Source organism: Rana temporaria, chromosome 1 (assembly GCF_905171775.1).
Source record: "Rana temporaria chromosome 1, aRanTem1.1, whole genome shotgun sequence".
Classification (NCBI taxonomy): domain Eukaryota; kingdom Metazoa; phylum Chordata; class Amphibia; order Anura; family Ranidae; genus Rana; species Rana temporaria.
The window spans coordinates 466,034,156-466,058,184 of NC_053489.1; the positions used below are offsets into that span (position 1 = coordinate 466,034,156).

The window sequence follows — 24,029 nt, forward strand, 5'->3', positions numbered from 1 at the left end:
GTCATGCACCATAAAGCTTGGTTTAGCCTGGCATGGCAATTTGTTAAATGTAGGCTTGACATAGTTCACAATGAGTGTGTGCAGGAATATAGCACTTTACAGACAGGTGACTCAGAAATATGATGCTGTACAGAGCCACAGTGTGCATTAGCATGCATGCAGTCAGTATGCTTGTCATGACAAACCTTAAACTGTATGAGGCTTAAAGCCAAGGGAAGCTACTTGAGAGATGATTGGCTCCGCCCTCTACAGGAAACACAAATCGGATTCAATTTAAAAGGCCCCTCCCTTTCCTCTGACCATCAGTTGTTTTGGGTTTCCAGACCCTCCAGGGGCACCGACATGTTTTTTTGTTTTCTTAGGTCTGGTAACTGGTTGGTGGACCCCGTTATCTGGTATCATCCAGAACTAGTTTTGGCCAAGTCCTGGGTGATAGTCCTGTACTTTTATTCAGAAGGGTTCCCCATTTCTGAGGTTTCTTGCTTACCTGGTGGTGTAAGTGGTGGCAACTCCCTTGAGCGTTTTTTTTTTTTACCCCAGCTCTGGCTGTGTGGAACTGTCCTCTTCGTGCTTCACTGAGGTGTACCAAGATAGTAATAGGACTTCCGGTGACCTGGCAAGATGGCGCTCAAACCGGAAGTCTCATGATGCACTTCCGAGCGCTGTTTTTTTTTTTTTTTTCGGAAGTGCGGCGTGATACACTGAGGACATGCTGTGTGGGGGAACAGTCTGCTGATGCAGGACAGGCGCATTTAGAAGGACAACAGCAGCCTATCCCTGGCTGATCTCCACTTGCCTGATAGAGTTTGAGGGCAGGTCTGAGGATGGAGCGCTAGCTTGTATTGAGCCAGCGTCCGGGTCCCATATTGCCCCCAAGGTAAGCCCTTGTCTGTGGCTAGCTTCTACAGCAGGGAATTTTTTTGTATGAACCTTTTTTGTTTGGTTCTTGTTTCAGCTTTTTTCTAGGCCAAACCGGTGAAGAAGAAATGTGGGAATTGTAGGGCCAGGCTTTCCGATAGTTATAAAACTATTTTGTGAGGATTGTATTCAATCTAGAGCTAGTTCGGAGACTTCCTCCTTTAGAGAGTTAATGTCTTCTATGAAGGAGGTAGTGGCCTCCTTTCGGTCCCTTAATGACAGGGTAGCTGGACTGGGTCCTTCCTTGTCTAGATCCGTAGCTCAAGAACCTTCAGCCTTGGCTAGATCCCTTCCTCTGTTAGTGTCTGAGACCATTAGTTCATGCAATGCTTCTGATCTGGAAGAAGGTGATTATCCGGGTTCTTTATCTGATGAGGAATCTGCATCAGAGGAAGATACGGGTAACCCCAAGTATCTTTTCCCAGTCTAAGATATTGACGAACTATTAAGGTCAATATATACCTCGAAGCAGATTGAGATGCCACAGCAAGCCCAATCTGTACAGGATAGAATGCATAGGGGTCTACAGGGGCGGAAGTCGAGAGCTTTTCCGGTGCACCAGTCACTTAAGGACATGATTCTTTCTGAGTGGAAAGAGCCTGAAAAAAGGTTGTTCCAGTCTAGAAGGCACAAAAGGTTTCCTTTTCAGTCTGAGTTCGAGGAGGTTTTCTTGTGTCCTAGATTAGATGCCCCTATGTCTCAGGTGTCCAAGAGGTCTGATCTTTTCTTTTGAGGACTCTGGGGTCAATGCCCTTTTGCTCTCTCTGCAGCACCCAGAATTTTTACAAAAGTCGTGGCCTTTTTTCGGATACAGAGTGTATTGTTCGTCCCATATCTAGACTATTTTTTTTTTTCCCCTTGTTCAGGATCTGCAGTTGGTTTTACAGACCTTTCAGAAGTTAGGGTGGAACTTCAACCAGTGGAAGTCTTGCCTGGTGCCCTCCTAAAGCATACTTTTCCTAGGTTATCTTATAGACTCGATTGTCCAAAAGATTATTCTTCCCAAAGAGAACATTTTGAAAATTCTTCTCTCCGTGCAGGCCTTCAACCCGCTCCCGCAGACCTCCCCTCGGCAGATCATGCAGTTATTGGGGTTGATGACTGCCGCCATCCCAGTGGTGCCTTGGGCCCAATTACACTCCAGTTTTTATAGGACAGTGAGAGCAGAATGAAAACTCCTCATACAAGCTTTAACCACACACTGATAGAAATGCTAAGATTTCTCTAACTGCTGATGAGAAAGGGTATTTTGCAGTTTATATTTACTGAAATAATTGCATTTCCATGTTGTGTGTGTGTACTGTCGGAGACCAGTTGAAGTGTTACCAAACCCAGGACCCTGCATTCACTATAAGTTATATGTAATACAATGGAATGGCACAGGAAAAAGTATTGAACACGCTAACTGAAACTAGTCGCATGCATTGCTCAGGTGTGGCCCATTCTTTCACAGTCTTTAAATCTTGAAGGCTCGATTGTCCTCTTCTATGAACTCTTATCTTTTTAGTTCTTTTCATAGATTTTCTATAGGCTTCAAGTCAGGTGGTTGTATGGGCCATTCTAGCAGCTTTATTTTCTTTTTTTTTAAAACCAATTGAGTTTCCTTGGCTTTGTGTTTGGGATTATTGTCTTGCTAAAATGTCCACCCTTGTTCAGGGGCGGACTGACAACTCATGGGGCCCCCAGGCTTACAGGTGGCCGCCATACCAGGAGTAACAAACAAAACATAATAGAGTACAGCAGTCAGGATGAGTGCCACGCTCGCATCAGTCCTCCCTTGCATTAAAGTCCCAACATTCTCCTACATTATGGCAGAGCCCCCCCCAGTGTGTATCGCCTTCTATCGGTGTCCCCTTACACCAGTGGTTCTCAACCTTTTTGTGCCGTAACCCCTTGATAAAATTTCCCAAGTTGTGGGGACTCCTAACGGTAAAATTATTTTCGTAGCGTGGGTTGTCAGCACCCAAGGCAAGTAATTTGCGCCCCTAACCCATGGAAAATTGGCGCTCCACGAGTCCCCTCCACTCGTACAGTATTAAAACCTCATATGATACATTTTAGGATGTACCACTCTTTCTCTTTGTTCTCCTTTTTCCCTTTTATCTCTCTCTATCCTATTTTCTTTATCGTACATCACGGGACACAGAGCAGCATATTCATTACTATGTGGGTTATATGGAGTACCTTCAGGTGTTGACACTGGCAATCTCAAACAGGAAATGCCCCTCCCTATATAACCCCCTCCCATAGGAGGAGTACCTCAGTTTTTACGCCAGTGTCTTAGGTGTTAGTCATGGTTTAGCTTGCCTCCGCATCCTTGGGATTAGGTGAGCTACCGGTTCTGTCCAAAAAAGCCTGAGCGCTAAAGTGGTCAGTAACCGGACCCCAAACCCTTGGGGTATAGCCCATAATGCTTTCTTTTTAAGAGAGCTGGACCCTGGGCCCAGAACTTAGAAAACCTTTAGGCGCCTAATGTTTTCTGTTTGCCAGGGTGCTGTATGGGTCCAGGACAGTGGATCCTTCATGGAAGAAGAAGGTTCCCAGGGCCTGAAGGTCTAGACATCCCCACGGAGATGGGGGAAGATTGGGCCTCTTGCTTGGCAAAGTCCTGCGGCATGGAGCAGGTAAGTAAGGGGAAAAACTTGCGGAACTTGGCTCTTAGCAAGTTTTTTCTGGGAGGTCACAGGGGACATGCCTAAGGTTATGCATTGCATCTGGCAAACCAGTCGCATATCATGAAGATAGGATGGCTCTATATGTTATCATTCCCCATAAAAAGTGACCTCCCTGGTAGTGTTGGAAAAGCTGTGAGTGGGGCCTTTTGTGTACAAATGTATGTGTGTTCAGAGAGCTATGCTTACCTGCAAGCCTCCAGGCGATGCTCTATCCAGTCCTCTTCCTCATGCCTGCAAGGCAGGCAAAAAACGCTGACCTCCTCGTGTGTTCCAGGCCTGCGGCTGCAGGAACAGAGAGGCCCTTCCTCCCAACCCCCCCCCCGTCGGCGGGCGCGGTGCGCGTGCACGTGTTATAGGCGCATTTGGCGCCGTTTTAGCTGGGGGGGAAGGGCGGGTCAGTGGTTTAAGGAAGGGGCGGCCCTTCCTTAGTGCCACAGCTCATTCAATACTTTGGCTTGAGGGAGGAAGGACTGGAGTGAAGCACGGGGCGCTGAGGACACACAGTGGCCAGAAAGAATACTACAGTCTTCAGAAGATTGTGGTTTAGCCTAGGAATAGGCTGTTTTTTCTTTTCCATCTCATAGTCTTTTCTTTGGCAATACTACTCAGGGGGATAGAATGTTTTTTCTTGCCTAGATTGAAAAAAACAAAAACAAAAAAAAAGAAAAGTTTTTTTCTTTTGAAAAAAAAAAAAAAAAAAGTGTCATCTGGGGTAGAGGAAACATTTTTTATTCCCCAAACAGGTGTTTGGGCATTTAACTATTTATAAGTCCCAGGTACCAAGAAGTAGCAGGTGTGCCTCGGTATTGTACCATGGCATCAAAGAACAAGCCATAGGGTACAAAAGGTGGGGATTCCCCCACAGAGTCTGAGGTCTCGGACAGAGCTATGCCGCTGCTTTCCCCACAGGGAGCCTTTGGGCCATCGGGATCTGGGGCTGGAGCTGACGCGAGTCAACCCAACCCTAAGATGGTCACGGAGGAGGTGTTGCTCACCTCTTTAAATGAGATGCGGAGAAGCATGGGAGAAATGATAGCCGCAGCTATGCGGGGTAGTAAGCGGAATAGATCTCCGTCACCCGTGCGCGGACCCTCGGAAGAGGAGGTCCTTTCCTCTGGGGAATTGGACGACCTCTTGGACAAAGACCAAGTAGGTTCAGGGATCGAAGATCCGGATACAGAGGAGTCTGAGGCAGAAGAATTTTCGGATGTCCCTAAGGCCATATGTTTTACGGTAGACGCAATCAAGGATTCCATCCAGCAAGCGTCACGTTTATCGTTATCCCTTATCCATATGAGAAGACTCTTATGGTTGAAAAGCTGGGAGGCTGAGCCCCCATGCAAGAAGCTCCTGGTAGGGTTCCCCTTCCATGGAGGACGGCTCTTCGGAGAGGACCTAGATAAATACATTCAGACCATTTCAAGCGGCAAGAGTACACTCTTGCCAACTAAGAAGAAGGTTCAGGGGCCTGCGTTTAAACGACAGTCCTCCCCTGGGCAGGGGCCCTCTAATGCCAAGCAGTATCGACGGCCTCCTGCAAGAGCAAACTTCGGCTTCAACAGCAGATCAGAAGGACAGGCTGTTAGAGGCAAGAGGCAGTGGTTTCGCAAGCCAGCAAAACCAGCCCCCAAGTCTACCTCATGAAGGGGCGCCCCCACCCACGAAGGTGGGGGGAAGGCTGCGACTCTTTTCGGAGATTTGGGAAGCCAGCATTCCCGACGAGTGGGTACGGTCTTCCGTGGCCACAGGCTACAAGCTAGAGTTCCTAAGGTTTCCTCCTCCTCATTTCCAGGAGTCGAGGATTCCAAACGATCTGGAGAAAGGAGCCGCATTAAGATCGGCTCTAGATCATCTACTTTCCCAGGGAGTAATAGTAGAGGTACCAGTCCTGGAACAGGGGCTGGGTTTCTACTCCAACCTAATGGAGGCTACGGCCCCCCGGGTGTTCACGAAGGTTCTAGCTCCAATCCTAGCCAAGCTAAGGATCCAAGGGGTCACGATCCTAGCATACCTGGACGACCTCCTAGTCATAGACCACTCGTCTCCCGGCTTGGAGCGAGCAGTGGCCCTCACGGTCCAATACCTCGAGAGGTTCGGCTGGGTCCTAAATCGAGAAAAGTCAGCATTCCAGCCCACAAGGCAGTTGGAATATCTCGGCATGAGATTAGACACAGAACAACAAAGGGTGTTCCTACCTCTGAGGAAGGTCAAAGCCATCAAGGAATTAATCCTACTGGTTCTAAGCAAGAAGGAACCGACTATTCGCCTATGTATGAGACTACTAGGCAAGATGGGGGCTACATTCGAGGCGGTGCCTCGCATCCTGCAGGCAGCCATCCTGTCAGCATGGAGCAGAAGGCCACAGGCCTTGGATATCCCGTTGCCACTCTCATCAAGAGTCCGGCAAAGTCTGTGTTGGTGGTTAGACCCTCAGAATCTACTGAAGGGAAAGTCTTTCAACCCAGTGGCTTGGAAGATAGTGACCACAGACGCCAGCCTGACGGGCTGGGGAGCGATTGTGGATGGTTCCACTCGCCAAGGTATTTGGGCAAGGCCAGAGAAGCTTTTACCCATCAACATCTTGGAGCTCAGAGCGGTTCGACTAGCCCTCAGGGCTTGGACGTCGAAATTGCAGGGGTTCCCGGTGAGAGTTCAATCAGACAATGCCACGGCAGTGGCATACATAAATCACCAAGGGGGAACCAGGAGTCAGGCCGCTCAGAGAGAAGTGAGCTTGATTCTCCTAGGGGCAGAGGCTCATGTGCCCTGCATATCGGCAATATTCATTCCCGGAGTGGACAACTTTCAGGCGGACTTCTTAAGCCGCCAGACTCTATTGCCGGGGGAATGGTCTCTGCATCCACAAACCTTTCAAGCACTCTGCCAAAAATGGGGAGTGCCGGACGTGGATATCATGGCATCGAGACTCAACAAGAAGCTAGACAGGTTCATGTCCCGCTCAAGGGATCCGATGGCCTGCGGAACCGATGCTCTGGTTTGCCCTTGGCATCAGTTCAAACTTCTTTATGCGTTTCCCCCGCTCCAGTTACTACCCCGCCTGCTGCGCAGGATCCGGGTGGAGCACATACCAGTCATCCTGGTAGCTCCAGCATGGCCCAGAAGGGCATGGTACTCACTAATCTTAAGGATGGTAGTGGGAGACCCTTGGACTCTTCCTCTACGGCCAGACCTGCTATCGCAAGGTCCGATCCTCCACCCTGCCTTACGGCATCTAAATTTGACGGCCTGGAAGCTGAATCCCTGATTCTCAGGGGTAGAGGTCTGTCTCAGAAAGTAATCTCTACCCTAATCAGAGCCAGGAAACCGGTCTCTAGGGTGATTTATTACAGGGTCTGGAAGGCCTATGTAGGCTGGTGTGAGTCCAAGCGATGGCTTTCTCGCAAATTCACCATTGATAGAGTTTTAAGTTTTCTCCAGCTAGGAGTGGATAAAGGATTGGCATTAAGCACAATCAAAGGACAGATTTCTGCTCTGTCAGTGTGGTTTCAGCGGCCGCTGGCCACCCACTCGCTGGTTAAGACCTTCCTTCAAGGGGTCTTACGTATTAAACCTCCAGTTAAATCCCCGCTTTGCCCGTGGGATTTAAACCTTGTTCTGTCAAGTTTACAGAAACAACCGTTTGAGCCGTTGGCTGAAATTCCTTTGGTTTTACTGACAAGGAAGTTAGTATTTTTGGTCGCCATAGTTTCCGCAAGAAGAGTATCGGAACTGGCGGCCTTATCCTGTAAGGAACCATATCTTATTTTTCACAAGGACAGGGTCGTTCTCCGCCCTCATCCTTCCTTCCTACCGAAGGTTATATCCAGTTTTCATTTGAACCAGGATTTGGTATTACCATCCTTCTTCCCTAAACCTACTTCCAGAAAGGAAGGGTTGCTGCATACCTTGGATATCGTCAGGGCCATGAAGGCCTATCTTAAAGCTACAAAGAAGATCCGGAAAACAGATGTGCTGTTCATATTACCGGATGGGCCCAAGAAGGGGCAGGCAGCTGCAAAGTCCACCATTTCTAGGTGGATTAAGCAATTAATCACTCAGGCCTACGGCTTGAAAGGGTTGCCTCCTCCAGTATCATTAAAGGCTCATTCTACTAGGGCCATGGGCGCCTCCTGGGCAGCACATCACCAGATCTCTATGGCTCAAGTTTGCAAGGCGGCAACCTGGTCTTCTGTCCACACGTTTACAAAATTCTACCAGTTGGACGTAAGAAGGAATACTGATACAGCCTTTGGGCAGGCAGTGCTGCAGGCTGCAGTTTGAGACCCTCGGATTCCGGGGGCTCCTCTTTTTTGAGTTAAATTTAAAATTTAAGATTATTTTTCTCAACTAAGTTGGATTTATTATGATTTGAGTATTTCTCTAAATTAAATCCTTTTGTCTTGGAGATGTTCTCCCTCCCCTCATTGTGAGCATTGCTTTGGGACATCCCACATAGTAATGAATATGCTGCTCTGTGTCCCGTGATGTACGATAAAGAAAAAGGGATTTTTAATACAGCTTACCTGTAAAATCCTTTTCTTGGAGTACATCACGGGACACAGAGCTCCCACCCCTCTTTTTGGGGACCATTTTGGGAGGCATACTGCTTGCTACAAAACTGAGGTACTCCTCCTATGGGAGGGGGTTATATAGGGAGGGGCATTTCCTGTTTGAGATTGCCAGTGTCAACACCTGAAGGTACTCCATATAACCCACATAGTAATGAATATGCTGCTCTGTGTCCCGTGATGTACTCCAAGAAAAGGATTTTACAGGTAAGCTGTATTAAAAATCCCTTTTTTTTATTTATTTTTTCCGCATCCCTCTCTCTCCATCTTTGTTTTTTCTCATTCTTTCTCTCACTTTTTCTTTCTTCCTCTTTTCCTCTCCCTTCCATGTATTCTGTATTTTAATTCCTTCTTTTACTCCTTGGTGGGGGGAGTTGGGATGAGTGGAAGTTCTGGGGGAGAGTTCTGATCAGCCAACTTGGGTGCTCTTGATCAAGGTCATCTGCTGATCTGAGAACTGTACTGGGGACTTTTAATGGTAACTATAATCACAGGTAGTGTTACCCAGTGTGTCTCCGACTTTGTGGTGTCTCGTAGCATTGACACCTATGCTAAAATCAGGAGATGGGGTCTCCTCCAGCCCCTCCCACCTCACAATCCTCACCAGTCAGTGGACTAGCCTCTGTCCTCCAGCCATGCCGTGAACTGAATGGGCGGCTGCGAAAAGGCTGAGTGGGCGGTCGTGTGCTCGAGGAACAGCCAAGCTGGGTGGCCACCGGCTCCAGAGACAGCCCTGCTGAGCAGCCGTAAGAAGGCTGGGAGAGTGGTGCGGGCTTCAGGAATAGCCCAGGATTTGGTGACCCCTGGCAAATCATAATTTGACCCCTGAGGGGGTCCCGACCCCCAGGTTGAGAACCACTGCCTTACACACACCTTTGCGCTTGGTGTGGCTGGCAGGAAAAGGCCTTTAAATTAGAAAAAAAATCCACTTGTTGCAGGCTTTGAACTGCACAAGTAAATCTTGGAGCCAACGGAATAGTGAACGGCTGTGATTGGCCTCAGATCAAAAAGTGGGGCGTGTGAATAAAAGACATGCTTAATGTGTGCCATGATGTCACCACACAGGTATGTACCCAGACCTGCCTGATCCTAGGCCGAGCTCAGCAGTTCACCATTCAGCTGCCTCCAAATGGCAACAAGTGGATTTTTTACGGGCACTGGATTGTTAGATCGACTTCTGTTTAGCGGCAGTAGGCACAAATGAAACCTACACACACGGACACCTGTGGCGGCTGGTGCTCAAAATTGAGCAAACTGAAAACAATAAACATCACACACAGCTACTGTGCCCCATCAATTGCAACTTCTGATGCCCAATCAAATGCTGCCAGTGTGCATTGCCCGGCACTTACCAGTCTTGCAGCGGATCAGCGGTGGTGTCCTGCATGTCCGCGATGTCATCTTCCGTCCTCTCTATCACAGCGCCTGATGTGTCAGCCAACCAGGTGATAGGTAACAGACCCCCGAGCACCTGATTGACTGAGAGGCGGTTTAGTGTTAGGAAAGCAAATGAATTTGCTTTCCTAACACACAGCTGAGTGAACAGCAAACGCCCAGCATGGACCTTTTTGGGAGCCTATTGGAGCCTATGGCTCTAATCGGGTGCTTGCAAAAGACACCCCCGCCACTGTAAATTCAGGTGCCCTGCGCCCGAAAAGGGTCTGGACACCTAAATAGAGGGTGTCAGTGGCAACCATAGATGCATGCAATGAATAGACAGGTGAAGGAGAGAGCGACACCCATGTGGCCCGTATGGATGCACCGCCACTGATTGTCACACAGTATACATATATACATAGACACACAGTGGACACACACCAGCACTTGTCACCCAAAAATGGTTCATCCTTCCATGAAATATAGTTTGCCTGTACCGTAAGCTGAAAAACGGCTCCACACCATGATAATCCCACCTCCAAACTTCACTATTGGTATGGTGTTTTAGGGGTAATGTGCAGTGCCATTTGACCTCCAAACATGGTGTTTATTATGACCTCTAAAGAGTTTAATTTTAGTCTCTTATGACCAGACTATATTCTCCCAATATTTCACAGGCTTGTCTAAAATGTTGTGCAGCTAACTTGAAGCTGTTTAACCACTTGCTTACTGGGCACATAAACCCCCTTCGTTCCCAGGCGAAATCTCAGCGTCCGGCACTGCGTCGCTTTAACTGACAATTGCGCGGTCGTGCGACGTGGCTCCCAAACAAAATTGGCGTCCTTTTTTCCCCACAAATAGAGCTTTCTTTTGGTGGTATTTGATCACCTCTGCGGTTTTTATTTTTTGCGCTATAAACAAAAAAAGAGCAACAATTTAAAAAAAATATATATTTTTTTTACTTGTTGCTATAATAAATATCCCAATTTTTTTTTAAAAAACTATTTTTTTTCTCAGTTAAGGCCGATACGTATTTTTCGACGTATTTTTGTAAAAAAAAAAAAAAAATCGCAATAAGCGACTGGTTTGCGCAAAAGTTATAGCGCCTACAAAATGGGGAACAGAATTATGATTTTTTTTTTTTTTTTTTTTTTTTTTTTTTTACTAGTAATGGCGGCGATCTGCGATTTTTATTGGGACTGGGATATTGCGGCGGACGTATCGGACACTTTTGACACAAATTTGGCGCCATTCACATTTATACGGCGATCAGTGCTATAAAAATGCACGAATTACTGTATAAATGTGACTGGCAGTGAAGGGGTTAACACTAGGGGGTGAGGAAGGGGTTAACTGTGTAGCCTGGGTGTGTTATAACTGTGTGGGGGGAGGGGGGTGACTGGGGGAGGGGACCGATGCTGTGTCCCTATGTACAAGAGACACAGATCGGTCTCCTCTCCTCTGACAGCACGTGGAGCTCTGTGTTTACACACAGAGCTCCACATCCCTGCTGTCACCTGCCGTGTCACCGACGATCGCGTGTACCCGGCGGACATCGCGGCCGCCAGGTACACGCATTGGGTCTTCGGCGATGCGCCGGGACAGTTTTTACCCGCCGCGCGCCACCCAGTGGCGCGCGCGGGTAATGCACATAAAGGCCGTTTTTAAACGGCCACTTGGCACTTGAGAGCCGCGCTGCGGACGTATTTCGTCTATAGCGCGGATCTCAAGTGGTTAAAGATGCGTTTTCTTCAGTGATGGAGTTTTGCTTGGAGAGCGTGCTTACAGGCCGTGGTGGTTGAGTGCATTACGGATTGTTTTCTTTAAAACATTTGTACCTGCGAATTCCAGGTCTGTCTGAAGCCTTTCATAAGTGGTCCTTGGCTCTTGGACAGCTCTATTGATAATTCTTAAATTACTGTCAAATCATGTGAGAAGCACCAGGTCGTGGCTGGTATATGGTGAAATTAGGTTCTTTCCACTTCCTAATGTTCTAATGAACACTGTTGGGGCCATAATCCGGAAGTTTAGAAATCCTTCTGTAACCAATACCATCAGAAGGTTTTGAGAGAGCTTCTTGCTTTCACCCATTATGAGATGTTTGTGTGACACCTTTTGTAATGACACATCATTTCACTAAACCAGCTGATATTATGGAGATTTTTAAATACTGCAGTTTGTCACCAATCCACGAGCTTACTTAATTTTAAAGCATGACATGTTGGTTATCTATTTACCCAGCGTAACATCTTTCACATCTTACAAAAATTAGGGTAAATATTTTTTTTATTTGTCTCCCACCCCCCCAAAAAAAACACCAGCTGGCACTGGTATTTGAGTATACTACCAAAAGTATTAGGATTCCTGCCTTTACACACACATGAACTTTAACAGTCTTGGTCCGTAGGGTTTAATCTTGAGTTGGCCCACACTGTGGCGCTATAGACACAATCCTAAACCTTGTGAACAGCCTTCCTAAAAGAGTTGAAGCTGTTATATCTGCAAAGTGTGGGCCAACTTAATATTAAAGGAACACTAAAGGCAGAATTTTTGTAAGAATGTTATACTTGCCTCCACTGTGCAGCTCATTTTGCACAGAGTGTCCCTGAATCGGTCTTCTGGGGTCCCTCGGCGGCTGTCTCCTCCTCGCAAAAGCTTTTCCACCTTCATGCATGCGAGCGAGCTCGCATGGTGGAAAGATTTTGCGAGTGCGCTCCCGTGATACAGCGGCGGGCGCCATAGCTGCCGACTGTATCGCTCGGGCCCGCCCCGTCAATGGCTGCGCCGCTATCGATCCATCCATCCAGCCTAGCCAATCAACGACCAGGCTGGGAAACAAAGAAGATCACAAAGACACGCGCAGGACTTTCGAGGGGGAAGGTAAGTAAAACGGGGGTTCAGGGGGGCGGGCGGTACAGTCGGATGTTTTTTCACCTTAATGCATAGGATGCATTAAGGTGAACAAACATTTACCTTTACAACCCCTTTAAACCCTATGGACTAAGACTGGGATGCCATGTCCATGTGTTTTCAAAAAAAATCCCCAACCTCACAAACTAGGAGAATTCCACTGAGATGTGGGTGATATAGGTCACAAGCCAGCGAATAATCCTATTTTTTTTTTTCTTTTTCTTTTTCTTCACAGTGAAACCCGGAGTTCGGTACAGAGAATTGGGCAATATAATACAGAAACATGCTCAAGCCAATGGCTTTTCGGTTGTTCGAAGCTACTGTGGACATGGCATTCACAAGCTATTTCATACAGCACCCAATGTGCCACACTATGCTAGTAAGTTTCTACCATACCTAAAAACATGACTTGGATCAAGTGGTGTCATTCAAGTTGGCAATCTTCTCTTTCCTTGACTCGGGCAAAAGACAGCATGGCCCATGTTGTGCAGGAAAACTTATTTTACACCACGTATGGTAATTTCCAAAATGGCATTTTAGCGATGTAATAAATCTGTTCAGCTGCATAAGGGCTTGTAGAGGTTTGGGTGAAGAAACCGCGATACACTAATCTTCCCAGTGGATGGCTGTATGGGGACAGGGAGCCAACACAAGTCTAATCATTGGCAGACAGGCAGGTTGTTCGCTCAGCAAAGTGTATTAGATCGATACTGTATATACATACTAGAGATGCACCGAAATTTCGGCCAAAAATTGTGTTATCGGTGTTCAGTCGATAAGAGAAAAGGTGCCGATAATATGAATAATAATAATATGAATGCAATAAATTTATATTTAAACTGATCATGATTAAAAAGTCGAATATAATGTATAATTCTGACTGTCAGGGATTGTTTTTTGCCGATCAGCTGTTTAAACACCATGTATGAGCAACTGTAAGGATACCATCACTGAGGCTGCTCTGCTTTTTCCTGCATTTTTACATGTAGTAGATTTCAAGGAAACCTGTTTTCAGAGGTATAAGGTGGCTACCACTGCTATCATTCCACACCCCCTAAAGTGTTAACTTCAAAATTATTTTATTAGAACATTTACAATAAATTACTAGCACTTTACATACGGTAGATCCCCCACCCCCCATATACCAATACAGAACTCCTTTAACAAAGGGGGTTCTATATAAAATACCCCCCCCCCCCCCAAACACAATTCCTCTAAAAGATCCAAACACACTGTGGAGGGCAAAGGTGTACCCCTAGTGTACCTAAGGGGTAAGAAGCACAATCCCCCACAGTCGACATACCCACCCTCCCCAAGTCAGTATTTGAAATGGTCCCTTGAAATTAAGTTACCCCAACATTTCATATTTCTAATTTGTGTCTGGTGCTCAATATACTTGTGTTTAAAAAGTATCCAGTTGTATTTTCTTCTATTGTGTGAAATACCTGGTGATCCTGCCAGTCCCATCTGCTTTCCTATTTCAAACTGACTACATCAGGCCATGTGAACATTGTCAGTTTTCTGGCTTTGCTGAGAGCACAAACTGCCTGTATGCCAATGATTAGACTTGTTTTAGCTCCTTGTCCCCATACAGCCATTCACTGGGAAGATCAGTGTAAAGCTGTTTCTCCACCTCTCCCTCTCCAAGCCCTTATGCAGCTGAAAATGTGAGCACTTCTAAAAGAGAAAAAAGGTATTTACAATTTATATTTGCCATTCCAGAAAAGTTGCGGCGATGTGTAAAATCTACATAAAACAGAATGCAATAACTTGTAAATCTCAAACTTTTTGTTTTATTCACAATGGATTATAGAAAACCAATGTTTAATCTGAGAAAATGTACAATTTTAGAAAAGAAAGGGTAGTTTTGAAATTGATATCGGCAACACATCAAAAAAAAAATAAGCACTCTGTAATGTCTGAAAACTGAGGCGACCGGTTGCTGGAGTTTTGAGACGAATGTCTCATTCTTGTCTGATCTAGAATTCAAACTGCTCAACGGTCCCGGGTGGTCTTGATCATATATTTCATTCCAAGATGTGCCAAATATTTTTAATTGGTGAAAGGTGTAGACTGCAGGCAGGCCTTTTAAGCACTCAGACTACTTGTAAGCCATGCTGTTGTCAGAGAAAAATAAATGGTGAATAGACAATAATTAGACAATAAGAAAGGGAGGCTTACCGGATGCGGTGGACCGCATCCGGTAAGCCTCCCTTTCTGGTGGCGGGCGTTTACACCAATATTCTAGTTCACTTAGGATCACCGTGGGTGTCTTGTCACTGTCATTTGATTGACCATCTCAACTTCCGGCTTTATGTTCACTTCTATAGACTTATATTTTTGTATTCATTGAGACTTAGACACACGTCTATAGTGTCCTCATCACATCATCCTAAGATTATTGTATTAATCCATGGACTTACTCATTTTTATTTATGTGGGTTCCAGATAGACATCATTGTCTATTCACCATTTATTTTTCAGCGCTGCATTTTTTTGAGTTTCATCCTACCGACACTGCCTGTTATTTTTTTTTTTTTGTCAGCACTCAGCACGTACCTCTTAATCTTCTTCACCTGATGGCGTTCCCGCGGGAGTGGGCGTTCCCAAGCACTGCCTGTGATTGACAGGCTTCCGAACGGCGCATACTGCGCGTCACAGGTTGCCGGAAAAACCCGAACGTCGGTGCGCATTCGCCGTATAGAGCCGCACCGACGTTCGGGGTTTTCCGGCAACCTGTGACGCGCAGTATGCGCCGTTCGGAAGCCTGTCAATCACAGGCAGTGCTTGGGAACGCCCACTCCCGCGGGAACGCCATCAGGTGAAGAAGATTAAGAGGTAAGTGCTGACAAAAAAAAAATAACAGGCAGTGTCGGTAGGATGGCGCGACTTTGTCCAATATAAAATATAAAGATTTAATTTTCAAACGTCTTAATCGCGCGATAAAGTTATTGACGGCGTTAAAACGGGTCTGCGTTAACGCCGTCAATAACGCGTTTACTTGACAGCACTAATATATATATATATATATATATATCTCTCAACGTGTGTATGTATGTATGTTCCAGCATCACGTCCAAACGGCTAAATATATTAACATGAAACTTGGCACACATGTTACGTGGTTTAACCCTTACCCACCCCCATTTGCCATGGTCGGGGTTTTCCTTTAAAGTCCCATTCAACTCTATGGGAAGTACATGTTACTTCATGACTTCCAAAAGGCTGTAGATATTTCCATAACACTTGGTCACATGTTACTTATATGTCCACTTAAACTATAGGATAGTTAATTTATCCCTTAACTACCCCCATTTGTGAGGGTCGGGGTTTTTGTTTAAAGTCCCATGCAAATCAATGGGAAATGTATGTTCCCACATAACTTCTGTACGCCTGGAGATATTTCAATAATACCTGGTACACATATTACTTATATGACAGTTAAATTAACCCTTACCTACACCCTTATATAAAAGATGGGTATATTTATATTATTACTATGATTTTCCTCCCCAAAAGGTTAAGATAGGAAGACCGGGCAACGCCGGGTATTCAGCTAATATATATATATATATATATCTCTATCTCAAACCATACTGATTGTTGCATGTAAAGTGCTTAAAGCCCCTCATCTGGGAGGGACTTGGTCTCATTCAGTCATAGATATTTAACTTTTTAAAAAAAATATTTTTGCTAGTCTGTATTGTGGCTTAGAGCTTGGAAGCAAATTTATGATTATTTTTTTTTTTTTTTTTTTTTTTTTTTTTTTAGAAAACAAAGCAGTTGGTGTGATAAAACCAGGTCATGTATTTACAATTGAACCAATGATCTGTGAAGGTAAGCCAGAAATCCTGTCAAGATTGTCTAACATTTTTCCTCTTCTCTGATATGTGCTTGGTGTGCAGAATGCAAACTGGAACTGTACTGACATTATTTACCAGTATTGGAGGTGCCGGTATACAACTGTTAAAGTGCAGCTGTAACACTTTCTCTGTCTGGTTATATAGAGGGACAGGAACAAGAGTCATTCCTTTTTAGTAAATTGTTAAAGTGGTTGTATAGTCATTTGTTTAACTTTTACCTACAGGTAAGCCTATAATAAACCTGTACGGTTTAGGAGATATTCCCCTCGCAATGCGCCGCTGATTGCAGCGGCGCATGTGCTGGGGGGATCCTCGGCTAAAGGAACGGCAGCCGCCGGACCTTGCTGGAATGAAATACGACATCGCCGCTCCAGCCAATCGAATCGCATCACTGGAGCGGCGATACCCGGAAGACAGGCCAGGCAAGATGACATCTTGCTCGGCGTGGACCAGGTAAGTTCTCTACACCTCGTTTTAAGGTAAGTATTTCATGATGAGCTAATATGCAGTGCATATTAGCTCATTGTGGCTTTTGCCTTTACAGGTGTAAAAAGAATTAAAAAAAAAAAAGGGGGGGGGGGGTATACAACCGCTTTAACTAAGTGCATCAAAGATGTGAAAGTTTCATCATTGCAGTTTTGCATTATTATTTTGGCCAGATTGGGAAAGATCTCAGCAGGTCGGGTGGCTTTTAACTTGCTTAACCGCTACTGACCTTAAGTGAGATTTGCCTGGGAATGGGCCACTTTTGGTCTCTTTATTAAAATGGGCAATGTTACTCCCCATATTTCATCCCTGTTCAGCAAATTCTGATATAATAAACATGCACCTAGGTTGACATTGGTGCGATTTCTCATGCGATTTAATAGATCAAGTCGCAGCCTATTGGAGACCATGACACTGTTCCAATCTGTGCGACACAGGTTTTGCTGCACCGCACCGATTTGCAAAAGTAGTTTCTGCGCTACTTTTGCCGATTTTCAGGTTCGACTTCAATAGACATCTGTGCATGAAGCCACACAGATGTCTATCAAGTAGCACCTGAAATCGTGCTGACCTTGCTACTTTGAAATCGCGCTACTTCAAGTGAAGTGGGTGCGATTTCAAAAGCATCAATGTGCACCTGAACCAGGGCTAAAGGTCGCAGTGTATTACTTTGTTGTAACTGTTGGCACACTGGAAGACTTGCAGTAAGAGGCAGAACAGTAAAGCAATTCCTTGTTCAACAGCACAGGAAACGTAGCCATGTGTGGTATACTTACTACTTGCTTGCAAACTATACAAAGTAACAAGGTTTTAGAATGTAAACACTTTGGACTATCATCATATACCTGCTAGCTTTGTGGGATTTTTTTATTTTTTTTTGTTTGCGATAGCAGATTTTATTGCCCTTTATGGTGGGGTATTTTGATTGGGCATAGTTGACACACGTGGCCAATGAAAATGTGGGTTCAAAAACATATTCACTTTGAGGAACTGCTGGAACATTGCCCATTCAGCACAGGCTACCACAGAGCAATAAGCGCTCCTACTTCTTCTTTTTTTTTTTTTTTTTTTTTTTTCTCTTAAGCTCTGCCTTTTTATAAAACTTTTTGCTGCAGAGGAACCCTTGAATAAATTGGCATGTCTAGCATATTTAACACCATGGGCAGTGTTTTTTTTTATTTTATTTGTGTGTGTGTTTGTTTTTTTTTTTTTTTGTGTAGTAATCTTGAGATTTTAAATGAATAATTATAGAAGGAATGCCTTCTGGGTTCTTTAGGGATTGCCTAAATATTGTCAACATGCCGGGGGTGGATCAAGCCTGCCTTTTTACTACACAAAACTACTGGGTTTTATTGTGCAACATTACAACCTTAAGCACAATGCAGGCCAGCCACAAGCGTCCTAAGGACTGTCGTCAGATCACTCTTGCAAAGCATCTTTGTTTGCATTCCCATGCCCCTCTCTTTATCACTGTAGTCTCTTTTAGCTGAGTGAGGTTCCATTGACAGTAGTGTGATTTTCTGATGTGACTGAGTCAGACGGAATCGCACAACAATGGAAATCACTTTTTTTTTCAATAGTGCCCATTCATTAATGTGACTTGGCTCAGAGCGTTTTTGGGAAAAGGTTCCTGTACTATGGTGTGATTCAGCGGGATCTTATAGAACTATGATGGAAAGAGGTTGCTTTAAATGCTTGGTTTTTAGACGTGGTGTGTTTTTTTTTTTTTTTTTTTTTTTTTTTTTTTTTTAAACCTAGTTGCATATTTATTTTACTATTAGGAAAACTATTAGTAAAAATGCATATGTTTTATAGTACAGAGACGGTTAATGTCATGCTTTTAGCTTGCAAAGTGCAAACCATTTTTTTTTTTTTTTTTTTTAGAGACCTATCTAAACTAAAGCCTTTTTAAACCAAAAAGCAAAAATATAAGACATTGCAGCTTACCAGTCTTTGGATGTGGTGGCTGCATTTGTTTCCACTTTTTAGCCGAAGAACATTGAGCTGAAAAAAACAGCACCTTTTTATCTTTTATTTTAAACTACGAATCGCATTAATTCATGATGTAGTGGAGACAAAAGTGTAAGACATGTTGGAACTCCAGCCTGTGACAATAATAGATTCTTCTATAGATACAGTAGTGAAGCAAGTATATCCACACTGGTATAGGAAGTGTTCTTTGCAGGATTTCCAGGTGAAAAGGTTAGAAAATGAAAGGCAATCCTTGGGCTACATTCACACCTGAGCATACTGGAATTGTAGCAAAACATGGGACGCTTTTGCAATGGCATTATTTCTTGATGGCACCCCAAACCAGGTGCAATTCATTTATTTTTGCCACGATTATCAAGCGACAAAAATCACAACGCCAAATGCACCTGGTTCTGTGCCAACATTTTGGTATGTGATCTTTGCTGCGGTTTTGGAGCAGAGGGAGGCCCATTCAAAGGAATGGTGGTGCTTCAAAGACACGCCACAAACACACAAAGCTCAAAAAAACATGGTGTAGCAGGTGTCGCTGCAGTACACTTGGGTGTGAATGGAGCCTAAAGCCTCGTACACACGTTTTTGTCCGAAGGGCGTTGGCCATGAAATTGTATTGCATACAAACGGCAAATAATTGTTGGCCAACAAAGATGAAACTACGTGTTTCAGCTCTTTAGCGCCACCCTTTGGGCAACTTCTAGTAATGTTGTGTTATGGTGAGCATGCGTGTTTGTACTTTGGATTTTTGTGTACACACGATCGGAAAATCTGACAAGACACATTTGCTGTCGGAAAATTTTAAGGCATGCTATCCATCATTTGTTGGAAAATCCGACCATTTGTATGCTCAATCGGACAATTGTTGCCCGATTTTTCACCAACGGCCTGTCGTCGCACAATCCGATCGTGTGTACAAGGCTTAATACTAAAACGGTTTCATGCACCCTTTCTGAAAAGCCTGTTTTCATGCATTTGATAGGTGGATGGCAAGATGAGACCTGGCCTGATGGTTGGACTGCAGTGACAAGAGATGGAAAACGGTCGGCACAATTCGAGCACACCCTTTTAGTCACAGAGACTGGTTGTGAGATACTTACAAGAAGATTGGAAGACAATGGACGTCCTTATTTTATGTCTTAGCATACACCTAATGTCTTTGCTAGTTGATATAATTGGCATTTTTACATGAAAGGTACCTGAAGGAGATGTGGGATTTTCACATAAGTGTCTATGCCTGTTAATACAGAGCAAAAACACAGTACCGTTTGAAACAGTAAATGTGTTTAAAGAACTTAATGATGTTTTGAAACAAGAAGGAAACCAAACTTAAGATGGCTTTTCTTCTCTCCTTTTTTAAATATCGGCACATGCCATTTAATTTAGGTTTTACCATTTTCCCCTTGATGTGTCAAATTTCTCCACACTGCCTTCTTTTTTTTGTCTCATTCAGACAGGAAACACATGATGCCTCCATACCAGACTTTCTACCTAAAATGGCTGTATCCTACAGAATGGCTTTTTTTTTTTTTTTGGGGTGCTGCTATTTTTTTTCCACTATATACAACTAGCTATGCATTTCTATTTAAAACAATGACTTCATTTTAAATCTGGCTGTCATTAGGCTGCAAGAGTCACCTAGTTGGGAACACACCCATGACCGTTGCTTGATTTTAGATCTATATTGGTAGCTTATTGCTTCATTCATAATGGTGCTGTAGAAAACAATAATTGAAACAGTTCACCTTTGCTAGAAGACAGACATGTGTGGAAAAACTGTCTGTCTTGCCAATTTAAGTGGAACTCCTTGCAAAAAGTTGAAATACCTGTGTGCAATGTTTAAATCCCAAGGGATTTGTACTTCTGTTCAGCCTACCTTTTTATTAATACACTACTTTCACATTTCATAGTTGGGCAGGCGCATTTATTGTCCGTTTTTGAAGCTTTCTATTATCTGGCTTGCTCATTGAGCAGTGAATTCTAAGCATCGCTATATTGCTGATTCATTGTCCTGTAGGAGTTGGAAGGTGATGCCAAATGCGACAAAGATAAAATCAGAAACGGTGATGTCTTCTGCCAGGCGGTACAATGTGACAAAGGCTTGTGAATTGCAAGATGGGCTAAACAGAATTACGGATCCTTTTGAATGTTAAAAAAAAAATTAATAAAAATGCTTATGTGTTTATGTATTGAGCTGTTTTTTGGTGTTCGGTTTCAATATGTTTTGTGTAATATTGGTGCCTTTTTGTAGTGAAACTTGGCTAACCTATCGTAGTTTAAACTTGTGATCATCTTGACTACATTACTCAATTCTGATTCTTTGCGGCCAGTGAAACATGGTAGTATATTTGGCAAACAGCACTGTATAGCTAACAGCAAATGACCAGTCTACTTACATTAAACAGCTGGATACTAATCTCTTTGGATGCTTTTTGTTTGTAAATAGTTGCCTTTGCACTGTAAGGCCGCCCGGACGTGGTTCAGCAGGAACCGGCCGAGATTTGAACTGTTAATGGACAGGCTGAATGTACCAAGTTGCTCCAGCGATCAACTTTGGTACAACCACCCTGCTGGATTCTCTTGCGATTATCACTGGCGGTGGCTATAGCCGCCAGTAATCGCCGTCTTCAAGCAAGGACAGCTTTCTCTGCCCCCCTACCATGAGACAATTGCTGATTCCCCTGTCGGCGCTACCTGTGTTGATGGGGGAATCGTTCAAATTTCTTTGGGTTGCAGGAAAAAAATTGCACCGCATATAATGCCTGATAACATTGTGCACAATCTATATACATTTAGGGCCTTTAAGCACTGTAAACAAAGGGCCCCTCTGATCACTTTCATTGTGTGTGTGTGTGCGCTCTCTCTGAAATAATGAAACCATTTTAGCAATTTCGAGAGACTGTGCTGGGTTGTATTTAATGAGCCTGGTGTTGCTTGCAAGGATGAGCACACATGGCACGCTTTTCACCTTGGACATTTTCACACAAGCGTTAAATGCCTTTCTTCATGCAGCACTTATGTGTACGTACCAACCTCTAAAGATTGTAGAAGTAATTTTTCCTTAAAGGGGAGGTTCACCCTATAAAAAATTTCTAACACTACATCCAGCCCAGTTCTGCATATAAAATGACACTGACCTTTTTTTTTTTTTTTTTTTCTTAGATATCGTTTAGCCTTAGAATTCACCGCGGCTTCCGGGTAGGAAATCCCGCGGGAGTGGGCGTTCCTGTTGACATGCCAATTGATTGACATGCTAAACGACGGCGCACACAGCGCGTCACGACTTCCCGAAGGAAGCTCGGGTCGGCTCTATTCGGCGCTGAATAGAGCCGAGCCGACCCGAGCTTCTTTCGGGAAGTCGTGACGCGCTGTGTGCGCCGTCGTTTAGCATGTCAATCAATTGGCATGTCAATAGGAACGCCCACTCCCGCGGGATTTCCTACCCAGAAGCCGCGGTGAATTCTAAGGCTAAACGATATCTACGAAAAAAAAAAAGGTCGGTGTCATTTTATTTGCAGAACTGGGCTGGATGTAGTGTTAGAAATTTTTTATAGGGTGAACCTCCACTTTAATTGCTTCTTGCTGCAAAAGTAAGAAGACTTGAAACGCAGACCTCCCATATTTTCAAAATTATACACGCAAGATCTTGGACAACTGTTTGACAGGTTCTCTTTTAATTCAACATGACTGTTTCTGTGTGTGTGTGATATTCATTATCAGCTTAGTGAGTCGGTTGAAATGAGGTATGTCCTTTTTCTTTAGTGTATGTTTGGTTTTCTGTTGTATTTACCCATGTTTACCTTTTTTTTATCTGGGTGTCTGGGGCCTGTTGTATACCTTGCAAATCCCTTGTTTCTCTTGGAATGCATCAAATGTACACTAACATCTTCTTGTACAGAAGGACTTGTCAGAATTTCATTGTTCATTAAAATATTCAGAAATCGGGTAAATATTCACCTGTTTTCATCACCTATTCTTGCATTGAGGTCTGCCTGTTCCAAAGTTTTGATATGCTTTTCAACCAAATATTTGTTACATTAAAATGTACTGAAACACCATTGCTGCAGAGAATTTTGTGCTTTTTTTTTTATTTATTTTTTACTGTAAGTTAATGCTACCTACATTTAAATTGCTTATTTAATGCACACTTTTAGGCGTGTGAAGACTGCTTTTGCAGACTTTTTTTTTTTAAAGCATTACTTCTCAGGCTGTTATGGTTATCCAGCATCTTGAGTAGTTTCTAGGTCACACACCTGAAACAAGTATGCAGATTGGGAGCGCTTTTCTCATTTGTGTGTGGCAGTGTTCAAAAGCCTAAAGGTTGCAGCAGCATAACCCAGTTTTTCTGCATAATCCAAACCATTTTTACCAAAAGTCAAAATCCAAATTTGAGTATAGTCATAGTGCTTTACTGTTTGTGAGCTCCCAGCCAATGTAGCCTAGATCACCTAATCTGTGGCTACTAATCAATCAAGGCTACAGACTTTCATGTGTATTGCAAAAAATAAAATGATTTTTCGGTGCTTGAGGCTGGGATCACACTTGTCCGACAAACGGTCCTACATTGGGAGCTCATGTAGCATGACGTGTGAAAATCAATGTTTCCCTATGAGAGCTGTCTTAACTGGTCCTACACAAGTCGGTCCGACTTTGAAAATGCTCCCTGTACTACTTTTGGTCCTACATTGGTCCGACTTCATTGATATTCAATGGGTTGAAGTAGGATCAAAGTAGTATCCTGTTCATGAAAGTAGGATGGATGTAGGACCAATGTAGCAGAGCAAAGTAGGATGAAAGTAGTGTAGTAGTGTGAACCCAGCCTTAGGCTGGCTTCACACATGTGCGGTGCGAATTGCAGCTCTGGTTTCCCTGTGAAGATAAAAATTAGTTGTTCGGTATTTAAGCTGCTGACCAGGGAGAGGTGGTGAGGAGGAGCAGAGCATTTTTTGTTCAGAACGGAACACATCTGCGAATTGGATGCATTCCCATTGAAGATTAAGTGCCTGCAATTCGCACCACACTGCCTAGAAAATTTGCCCGTTTTTGCGCAATGGGGACTGGAAGCAACGCACATATGTGAACCAGACCCATTGAAAAGCACATATTTTCAAATGTTCTGCCAATTGGATATGGTGTAAGTCGAATGTGTGTCAACCCAGCCTTTATTAGGTGTGTGAAAAGTGCTCATAGGTAAAGTTTCCCATTAGCTGGGTATTGTTGCTATAAGCATTTTTTCATGGAATGAATAG

General features: G+C 44.1%; 1 protein-coding gene across 1 annotated transcript in view; it reads left to right on the forward strand.

Moving 5' to 3' along the window:
* Positions 1-21,196, forward strand: part of METAP1 (methionyl aminopeptidase 1) — a 48,439-nt gene extending 27,243 nt beyond the window's left edge. Inside the window, exons 9-11 of the mRNA XM_040328171.1 lie at positions 12,684-12,827; positions 16,220-16,285; positions 19,763-21,196. Coding sequence (XP_040184105.1) covers positions 12,684-12,827; positions 16,220-16,285; positions 19,763-19,923 — 371 coding nt within the window. The 3' untranslated portion in view covers positions 19,924-21,196. The remainder of the gene's footprint in view (positions 1-12,683; positions 12,828-16,219; positions 16,286-19,762) is intronic.
* The last annotated feature ends 2,833 nt before the right edge of the window (positions 21,197-24,029 follow it).